Raw genomic sequence first — 10,000 nt, forward strand, 5'->3', positions numbered from 1 at the left:
GGACCTGTGAGTATCACACACACACACACACACACACACACACACACACACACACACACACACACACACACACACACACACACACACACACACACAGTTGTACTCAAGTAAGAAAATACTGAAAGTAAAAGTGCTCATCAGTGTCGACTATCAGGTGAAGAAGTAAACTTAAATTTGCCAGTACTGAGTCGGTACCGACTCCAGCTCTCTCAATCATGTGACCTCCCTCTCTGTTTGTAAACATGTGATCATGTGACCTCTGTTTTCCGCTGCAGCCTGACAGTCCGTATCAGGGCGGAGTCTTTTTCCTCACCATTCACTTCCCCACAGATTACCCCTTCAAACCACCCAAGGTCAGTGAACGCCTCTTCTCACAATTTTCTAACTTCATTTGACCAACAACAATAATAATAATAATAATAATAATATTATTATCAATAATAATTACAGGAAACTGTTTAGACTCAGAGCCTCTTTAACTTTTGCTGGATCTGTTGTGTTGTGATGAAGCAGCTCTGATATGTTCAACTGTGTGTGTGTGTGTGTGTGTGTGTGTGTGTGTGTGTGTGTCGTCTCTCAGGTCGCCTTCACAACAAGAATTTACCACCCGAATATAAACAGTAACGGCAGCATCTGTCTGGATATTTTGAGATCACAGTGGTCTCCTGCGTTAACCATCTCTAAAGGTGAGAAACAGTCTGACCAGCAGAGGGCGCCAACACCCTCAATCTGATTTACACCAGCATCCACCTGAATATTCACCTGCAGCTGATTTACAATCACCAGCTGAGGTCACAGTGAAGCTGAAATGTGACTTTAATGATTAAAGAAGTTCTGTTTGGATTATTTCTACAACTTCAAATTAAATTAAGAGTAAAACAGAGGAAACTATTATATATATATATAACTATAATTATATACTACAATAATAAAGGTAAAAGGAGGTAAAATGTATAAATAGAGAAAATTAAATATGTAAAATAAATTTAAGTTACTTAAAGGCAGGTGTTTCCCTTTAAAAGACTTAAACTGTGTCTTGATTATGTTTTTTATTTTCAGTTTAATTCGTCGTTATTCCCTGAACGCTTCTCTGACCTCCTGCTGTGATAAACACCTGTAACGATGTCAGGTGTTCTGATCGGACCTCTGTTTCCTCTCTGCAGTCCTTTTGTCCATTTGTTCTCTGTTATGTGACCCGAACCCTGACGACCCGTTAGTGCCAGAGATCGCCCGCATCTACAAAACAGACCCTGTAAGGTGAGTTCACACCTGTTGAGCAGAGCTGATCAGACTATCGATCAGGTGTTCACCATTAAACATGTAACCTGACAGAAGAGACGACGAGCGGCTACGATGTCTCACTCTGTCACAAACTCCCTGATTGTCCTGCTCGTTGCTCTCAGGTATAACAGACTAGCCAGAGAGTGGACAGAGAAGTATGCCATGCTGTGAGGGTAAGAGCTGAGCTCACCTGAGACTGACCCGAGACTCACCCGAGACTCACCTGAGACTCACCCGAGACTCACCTGAGACTCACCCGAGACTCACCTGAGACTCACCCGAGACTCACCTGAGACTCACCCGAGACTCACCCGAGACTCACCTGAGACTCACCCGAGACTCACCTGAGACTCACCTGAGACTGACCCGAGACTCACCTGAGACTGACCCGAGACTCACCTGAGACTGACCCGAGACTCACCTGAGACTCACCTGAGACTGACCCGAGACTGACCCGAGACTGACCCGAGACTGACCCGAGACTCACCCGAGACTCACCTGAGACTGACCTGAGACTGACCTGAGACTCACCTGAGACTCACCGGAGACTCACCTGAGACTCACCCGAGACTGACCTGAGACTCACCCGAGACTCACCTGAGACTGACCCGAGACTGACCCGAGACTGACCCGAGACTGACCCGAGACTCACCTGAGACTCACCTGAGACTGACCCGAGACTGACCCGAGACTGACCTGAGACTGACCTGAGACTCACCTGAGACTCACCTGAGACTCACCTGAGACTGACCTGAGACTGACCTGAGACTCACCTGAGACTCACCCGAGACTCACCGGAGACTCACCTGAGACTCACCTGAGACTCACCCGAGACTGACCCGAGACTCACCTGAGACTGACCTGAGACTGACCCGAGACTGACCTGAGACTCACCTGAGACTCACCTGAGACTGACCTGAGACTCACCTGAGACTCACCCGAGACTCACCGGAGACTCACCTGAGACTCACCTGAGACTGACCCGAGACTCACCTGAGACTGACCTGAGACTCACCTGAGACTCACCTGAGACTGACCCGAGACTCACCTGAGACTCACCCGAGACTCACCTGAGACTGACCTGAGACTGACCTGAGACTCACCTGAGACTCACCCGAGACTCACCTGAGACTCACCTGAGACTGACCTGAGACTCACCTGAGACTGACCCGAGACTCACCTGAGACTCACCTGAGACTCACCTGAGACTGACCCGAGACTCACCTGAGACTCACCTGAGACTGACCTGAGACTCACCTGAGACTGACCTGAGACTCACCTGAGACTGACCTGAGACTCACCTGAGCTGCCTGCTGAACGTTTCCACATCGATGTAAAGCATGGCTCCAGAATTCACCTGCATGCAGCGGTCGGAAACAGTGTGGAAGGCAGGAAGAGATTCTGACCGCCAAAATAAAAGTCTGAGCAGCGGACAGAGAAAAGATCTGTGAAGAATAGAAACTATAAACAGTATTTTAGTTTGAAAGGACTCGTCACACAAACAATGTTCAAACTGAAAACTTTACCTGGAAGCACAGAACCATTTTGGTTTCTACCAAAATAAAAGTTGGATCAGGGCTAAAACCAACTTGATTGGGACATCCTGAATGTGTGTGTGTGTGTTGCATGGCATCGTCCCTGCAGCGTGTTGTCCAGCTGCAGCTCCTCACTTCCTGTTTTGTCCTGCAGGTACAACAAGACGGCTCAGGACTGGACTCAGAAGTACGCCATGTGATCCACTTGCTGCTGCTCAGATTAACTCTTTGATTTCCTCACGTGGCCACGCCCCCTTTCATCCACCCGTAACGGCAATTTGTTCACGTTTTCTTTTTGTTGTTGTTGTTGTTCCGTCGTCGACTTTAAAAGCTTTTAAATTTCTCTGCTTCCTAAAAAAAAGAAACCGATGAAGGGCTGCGGACTGCGAATGTGCCAACGGTAAAACAAAAGCCACGAAGCAGAGCGGACTGCAGAACTGCAGGAGAACGCTATTGATCATTTAATGCATGTCGGTGATCGATCGGTTTGTGTGCTGCTCACAACAGATGTGTCCACTTTAGAAAAAGAAAAAAAGAAAGGCGACAGCTTATTTCTGTTCTTGTTTTGTTTTGTTTTGGAGTTTGTTTCAGACGAGAGCCGTTAGTTCATCCATCATCCAACACTGTTCTCTGTTTTTGCACTGAAAAAGAAACGAAGCTCTCAGCGGCTGATCGATCAACTAATCGCTCTGTGACGGTTTTCTCAATAAAGTTGAACAAATTGCAGTTTCAATCTTCCTGGTTTTGTTTTAATGTTTGTGTGTCCGGCTGAAAGGAACTGACGTTTTAATGCGTCTCTGTCTTCATGTGATCCAGAACGAGTGCTGAGATCAGGATGCTGAATTAAACCTGGTTTTAGACCGTCCAGAGCCTCTTGGAGGTCCACAGGTCTTCTGTCTTCTGGTCCTTCTCCTGAGTTTCCAGAGCAAAACAAGACCAGTATAATTATTTTAAATGTTAAAGTGTTTGAGCTGAATCTCAACATTTATCTCGGTTATTTCAGCTCGTCTGTACGAATCGTCTTAGAGATGCAGCTTCTGCTTCTCTGGATGAACCTGAGCGACGTGTCGACCAATCAGAAACCAGGAAACCAGGACGTTGGGGTCAAACACAAACTGTTTCCTGCTGATGTTTCCACCTCTGACATTAGAAACAACCTACACATCAGGCCTTCAAATTAAAAGCATGATTAAATCAGCCCAGAATAGGCAACACACTGCATATATTTATAAAAAAACAATATTTTTATTTAAAAAATTAGAATAAATCCAAGAGGAGCTCGTGTTGAACTGTACAATGCAGGCTGAACACATAAATATCTGCTGGACACAAACAAGCTTTGGTTTTCACACCGAGGAGGAGCAGCAGCTCCTCACAGCTCTGGACTACATTTCCCACAATGCCCTTGTTACGTTTCTCTGACCTGTAGCACATCAACGTCCTCAGGAGACAGAACAGACCGGAGATAAAATGGAGAAGATAAAATTTAAAAAACTAAAGATAAAAAATTATTTTTTTAAAGACGGTTAAAGGACAGTTTCACATGTTTTCACGTCTGAACATTTTATCAGGAGAAATTTCACTCGAAATGAAATTAAAAAAAATCTGAATATCAGTGCTTACATTTTAACAATGTAAAACTTTTACAAACACTTTACAGCCTAATTGTACAAAATTTAAAAACCTATTCAGCACTTTAATTTCACAAATACGATTTTCACAGAGCTTTCTGTGTTCACATCTAAAACTCTCTGACCTTCTTTCTCTTCTTTTCTCTCAGATTCTTTGTTCAGACGATAAAAACATGCAAACTGCTTTACGGCCTCGTTACAATCACTGCAGGTTTAGTAGCACCGACCCGACAGACTCCTCAAACAACCTTCTGACCATGGGCAGAAGCTCCCTGAAATCCAGCAGAGCACCAATCAGAGGCCTCGGATCAGGACCGTTCCATCACGTGGTGTCTGTGGGGGTGTCTCCGGCTCAGGTGAATTATTCCTTTAAATTCACATCAGCTCATGTTTAGTTTTTCTTTTTGGATCTTTGGATCATTTAAACATCTCAAACTCGAAGCTCCACAGTTTGTTTCGAAGGTTTTAAAAACCGTCCCGGAGTTCACTTCCTGAGTATGGACCAATCAGGTGGTTACGCCGTGGAGAGCTCCACCCCGCTGTCACAGACCCCGCTGTCGATCCGAACGTCCGCCTTCAGGTCCTGAATCGGAGCGCTTAGAGGCTCGCCTGCAGACAGAGCACAGCTGAGTGACCCGTCGTCATGGCGACGCTGGCAGTGACGGTGATGTCGGTGCTCTGCTCACCTGTCGTCTGATTGGCTGCTGGAGTCTTCTGGTGGTGACGCAGCGCCTCCTCCAGGACACTCAGCGTTCTGCACTCCCCGACCGACCTCAGACCAGCCAGCAGGTCCCGGACCGTCCCCCCCGAGACCTGCAGAGGACCGGACCGCTCAGAACACACACACACACACCATGTCATAGCACTGTGTGTGTGTGTGTGTGTGTGTGTGTGTGTGTGTGTGTGTGTGTGTGTGTGTGTGTGTGTGTGTGTGTGTGACCTCGTAGCTGTCCAGCAGGGTCTTGGCGGGGGAAGGGCTCAGTCTGAAGGCCGTGTTGAGGATCCCCAGTCCCAGACTGTGAGCCAGGTTCTCCCAGAATCCTTCACTCTCCAGAGCACGACACACCGCCTGCTTCACCTCCACGTCCAGGCTCGCCAGGTCGCCTGCACACACACACACACACACACACACACACACACACACACACACACACACACACACACACACACACACACACACATATATATACACATACAAAGAAACACAAACACACACACATGAAGTTTCCATGAAGTGTGTGTTGTACAGTGTGTAACTTGTGATGTGTGTGTTCACCTTGAGGAAGGATGACGGCTCTGTGAGGAGTTTTAGGTTCGTACTCTTTACCGTTCAGAAGATCCAGGACCTGAAAACACACACACACACACACACACACACACACACACACACACACACACACACACACACACACACACACACACACACACACACACACACACACACACACACACACACACACACACACACCAGCCCTGTGAGTGTGTGTTCTCTGACAGGATGATGACGGGTCCTGCAGCAGGTGTACCTGAGAGGTGGCGGCCATGCTGAGAGGAGAGGTTCCTGGGACGTAGCCTTCATCCTCCTCCTCTTCATCACAGCACTCGTCCTCCCTGAAGAACAGTGGCTCAAAGTTCTCCTTCTGAGGGTCCGCACCTGAAAACACAGAGGAAGAGGGGGAGTGATGAAGGTTCAGTGTTAAATAGGAAGAGGAGGAGTTAAAGATGAAGAATAGGAGTGATGAAGAGAAGTGATGATGTAAACTACCTGCAGCCATCAGGAGAGCAGTGAGCTTGACGGAGCCCCGCCCTGCAGCGGTGTGGAGGGGGGTGGAACCATTGAAGGTGCAGCAGTCCACCTTGGCGTTTCCCTGGCAACCGAACCACACACATCAGATTTCAGGTATTTATCAATACAATCAAAATAAGCAATGAATTCATTGGGACCCCTGGACAGGTGAGTACAGTGAGGTATCTCCACCTCTGCTCTGATTGGTCACTGAGCTCTCGTGACTCCGCCCACAGCAGTTTTACCTCCAGCAGCAGGCAGCCGGCCAGAGATACATTGTCAATCTCGGTGGCGAGGTGGAGGGCGGTCCGTCCACAGCTGCGCTCCGCCGCCTCCACGTCAGCTCCGCCTTCCAGCAGCTCCCGGAGAGACGACAGCTGATTGGCCAGAACTGCCAGGTGGATCGCACACAAACCTGTAACCATGGAAACACAGCGACACAACGTTACACACAACAAGCACTCTCTTTTATCTGTGTGTGTGTGTGTGTGTGTGTGTGTGTGTGTGTGTGTGTGTGTGTGTGCGTGCGTGCGTGCCGTGCGTGTGTGTGTGTGTGTGTGTGTGTGCTGTGGTCCAGCAGTTCTCTCATCTCTCTGTGTTGTAGTAAAAACTGGACCAGCCCTCCTCCTTCCTGCTGGGCTGCCAGGTGGAGCGCCGTGTTGCCATGACGATCAGTCAGAGATGGGTCAGCGCCGGCCAATAGCAGCACTTCCACCGCCTCTTTCTGCTGAGTGATCACCGCCAGGTGCAAAGGAGTCTGGGAAACACAGGAAGGGACTGGAGTTACAATAAAGTCAACAAGTCAACATCCATTAGTCGACAAGTCAACCAGCAGGGTGATGAACTCCTGGACTCGTGGACCCGCCTGTGATTGACCTCCATCAGAAGGTCGTGGTCACCTGACAGAGTTCAGTACCTGGTACAGGTGGTTCCTCATGTTGAGCACCTCCTCTCCAGGAAGAGCAGACACCACCTGAGTCAGACTCTTCAGCGCCTCCTGCTGGCTGTGGAGGACGGCCAGGTGGAGCCCACTGAGGAGACGGGAGGATGTTAACGGCACCGTGAACAAACAGTAGCTGCACTACAGTCTGTATGTGTGTGTGTGTGTGTGTGTGTGTGTGTGTGCACTGACGTGTCTCCGTCTTCATCCTGAGTGGCCATCAGGGGGCGCTGTGGAGCCAGCAGGTACGCTGAGTCACCTGTCACTGAGTACTGGAAGAGAGCCTCCAGGTGTCGGTTGATCAGGTGAACCAAGCGCTCCTCTGCAGGAGAAGAAGAAAAACTGGTTGGTTAAAGTCAGATCAGAGTTTTCAGAGAGTTCCAGGAAACATCCTGATCTGTTTCTGTCGTTCTGCAGCGATCGATATTATTGACGACGTGTACCTCTGTCTGCGTCGGGCTCCACAGCGACCCCTCCCTCCTCCGTAATCTCCCCCACCTCCAGGCCTCCTGACCGGGCCGACGCCGGGTCATCGCCCAGATCGCTGTCGACTGCTGAGTCCTCGCCCTCCGAGGCTTTAACAAAACGACACTCTGTCTTTTCATTCAACATTTACTGTATTTACTGTTTGTTGCTGTTAACACTGAACTGCAACACGTAAACTTCTGTTTTCATTCTGTCGAGAAAATAAACTGAAGATTTCATCTCACCTCAAAACAAATTTAATTACTGAGGGCATTAGTTTCATAAAATGAACTGGTTTCTTCCTCACCATGTTTGATGCCTCTTCCTGCTCCTCCTCCTCCCAGACCAGCTGAGTATCCTGTAGAGAAACCTCCTCCTCCTCCTGCTCCTCCTCCTGCTCCTCCTCCTGCTCCCCCTCCTACTCCCCCTCCTGCTCCTCCTCCTGCTCCCCCTCCTCCATAGTTGTAGGTGGTGAAGCCCTGGAAGTATCCTGGATGACATGTCAAACATCAGCTGACCGACTGACACTCGGTGATGTTTCTGTGTGAACCTGCTGCTTTACCTCCTCCTGCAGATCCAGGTCCTCCTCCTGCAGCTGGACCTCCTCCTCCTCCTCCTCCTCGGTACAGACCTCCTCCTCCTCGGTACAGACCTCCTCCTCCTCCTCCATGACCGCTGAAGTCTTGGAAGGTCGGCAGCGTCTTTTGTCTCTTCCTCTGCACCTCCTCCTTGTCTGAACAGGTAGGAGGAGACTGACCTTTAACCTCTGAGAGGTGACCTACCTATGACCTGAGGGCGGGGTCAGTGACCTACCTATGATCTGAGGGCGGGGTCAGTGACCTACCTATGATCTGAGGGCGGGGTCAGTGACCTACCTATGACCTGAGGGCGGGGTCAGTGACCTACCTATGACCTGAGGGCGGGGTCAGTGACCTACCTATGATCTGAGGGCGGGGTCAGTGACCTACCTATGATCTGAGGGCGGGGTCAGTGACCTACCTATGACCTGAGGGCGGGGTCAGTGACCTACCTATGACCTGAGGGCGGGGTCAGTGACCTACCTATGATCTGAGGGCGGGGTCAGTGACCTACCATGATCTGACCTACCTATGATCTGAGGGCAGGGTCAGTGACCTACCTATGACCTGAGGGCGGGGTCAGTGACCTACCTATGATCTGAGGGCAGGGTCAGTGACCTACCTATGACCTGAGGGCGGGGTCAGTGACCTACCTATGATCTGAGGGCAGGGTCAGTGACCTACCTATGACCTGAGGGCGGGGTCAGTGACCTACCTATGATCTGAGGGCGGGGTCAGTGACCTACCTATGACCTGAGGGCGGGGTCAGTGACCTACCTATGATCTGAGGGCAGGGTCAGTGACCTACCTATGATCTGAGGGCGGGGTCAGTGACCTACCTATGACCTGAGGGCGGGGTCAGTGACCTACCTATGATCTGAGGGTGGTAGGTGAAGGGTTTGGGCTCGCTCGTTTCGTTGTCAGACTTCCTCTTCAGCTGGACAAACACAGACGTCGGTTTTTGCAGGTTCTGATCTCGATACTTCGGAGTCTTGAAGACGATGGCGAACTGTTGGCATGGTAACACGTTAATGGCTGACAACACATCCCTATGGTAACAGGTTAACAGCAGAGAATGTATCATCATGAAGAAAACACCGCCATGCATCGCTATGGTAACATTTTAACAAAAGCGAACATGTCGCCATGGTAACATGTTGACCATAGTGAACATGTCGCCATCGTTACATGTTGACAATAGCGAACATGTTGCCATGGCAATGACAGCAAACATGTCGCGGTGGTAACATTTTAACAATAGCAAAAATTTAATCATGGTAATCAGAGAACCTGTTGCCATGGTAACCTGTTAATGTCATCGAAAACATTGTTAATTAGATTTCTAATGATAGGAATTACTGATGATGACATCACCACCAAAGTATCAATACTGCTTCACTCCTCAGTGATAGTTGTCACCTGTCTGTGGACGTCTGTGGGAGAGAAGTCTCCCAGAGCCTCCCAGGTGATCCCCGAGTCGTCCTCCTCGTAGAACCGGACCTGGATATCATCTGCACACACGAACACATTCCAGAACCTTCAGTCTCAAGCCGACAGCAGCAGAACGTCCTGCTTCATGAACAGTCCTTTAAAAACCTACTCGGAGATGTCCCTCCTCACCTTTCTGGACCTTGTCACAGAGCAGGTAGACCTCCTCTCCTCCGGTCACGCAGCCGGCGGTCCGATCCATCCTCACGATCTTCAGGTTGGAGGCGTTCGGAGCCTCTGAGGGAACAAACACAGAAAACTGGACGTCAGAGGAGAAAACAGACAGACTGATCTGA

General features: G+C 49.5%; 2 protein-coding genes and 1 long non-coding RNA gene across 4 annotated transcripts in view; 1 reads left to right on the forward strand and 2 right to left on the reverse strand.

Moving 5' to 3' along the window:
* LOC138633350 (ubiquitin-conjugating enzyme E2 2-like) overlaps positions 1-3,542 on the forward strand; it is a 9,078-nt gene extending 5,536 nt beyond the window's left edge. Inside the window, exons 3-8 of one of the 2 annotated variants that reach the window (XM_069719530.1) lie at positions 1-6; positions 276-353; positions 581-686; positions 1,164-1,257; positions 1,404-1,454; positions 2,971-3,542. The exon at positions 1-6 is cut by the window's left edge and continues 26 nt beyond it. In XM_069719530.1, the coding sequence (XP_069575631.1) occupies positions 1-6; positions 276-353; positions 581-686; positions 1,164-1,257; positions 1,404-1,452 (333 nt within the window). In that variant the 3' untranslated portion in view covers positions 1,453-1,454; positions 2,971-3,542. The remainder of the gene's footprint in view (positions 7-275; positions 354-580; positions 687-1,163; positions 1,258-1,403; positions 1,455-2,970) is intronic. The other variant, XM_069719531.1, reaches the window with a different exon arrangement.
* LOC138633353 (uncharacterized) lies at positions 1,542-2,008 on the reverse strand. Its single transcript, XR_011311879.1, has 3 exons — positions 1,868-2,008; positions 1,648-1,790; positions 1,542-1,603 (listed from the first exon to the last, which is right to left on the reverse strand). It is a non-coding gene; the product is annotated as an uncharacterized lncRNA (long non-coding RNA).
* Positions 3,543-4,045: 503 nt separating the features above from the next.
* Positions 4,046-10,000, reverse strand: part of nfkb1 (nuclear factor of kappa light polypeptide gene enhancer in B-cells 1) — a 17,668-nt gene continuing 11,713 nt past the window's right edge. The window contains exons 9-24 of the mRNA XM_069719536.1: positions 9,837-9,941; positions 9,636-9,727; positions 9,087-9,225; positions 8,201-8,371; positions 7,946-8,128; positions 7,617-7,748; positions 7,366-7,495; positions 7,150-7,264; positions 6,801-6,990; positions 6,479-6,660; positions 6,213-6,315; positions 5,974-6,101; positions 5,724-5,793; positions 5,388-5,551; positions 5,134-5,260; positions 4,046-5,056 (exon numbers count right to left, since the gene is read on the reverse strand). Of these exons, the coding sequence (XP_069575637.1) occupies positions 4,962-5,056; positions 5,134-5,260; positions 5,388-5,551; positions 5,724-5,793; positions 5,974-6,101; positions 6,213-6,315; positions 6,479-6,660; positions 6,801-6,990; positions 7,150-7,264; positions 7,366-7,495; positions 7,617-7,748; positions 7,946-8,128; positions 8,201-8,371; positions 9,087-9,225; positions 9,636-9,727; positions 9,837-9,941 (2,126 nt within the window). The 3' untranslated portion in view covers positions 4,046-4,961. The remainder of the gene's footprint in view (positions 5,057-5,133; positions 5,261-5,387; positions 5,552-5,723; positions 5,794-5,973; positions 6,102-6,212; positions 6,316-6,478; positions 6,661-6,800; positions 6,991-7,149; positions 7,265-7,365; positions 7,496-7,616; positions 7,749-7,945; positions 8,129-8,200; positions 8,372-9,086; positions 9,226-9,635; positions 9,728-9,836; positions 9,942-10,000) is intronic.

Source organism: Brachyistius frenatus, unplaced genomic scaffold (assembly GCF_029030835.1).
Source record: "Brachyistius frenatus isolate BFR_SWC_R1_liver_20210118 unplaced genomic scaffold, ASM2903083v1 Contig_216, whole genome shotgun sequence".
Classification (NCBI taxonomy): Eukaryota; Metazoa; Chordata; class Actinopteri; family Embiotocidae; genus Brachyistius; species Brachyistius frenatus.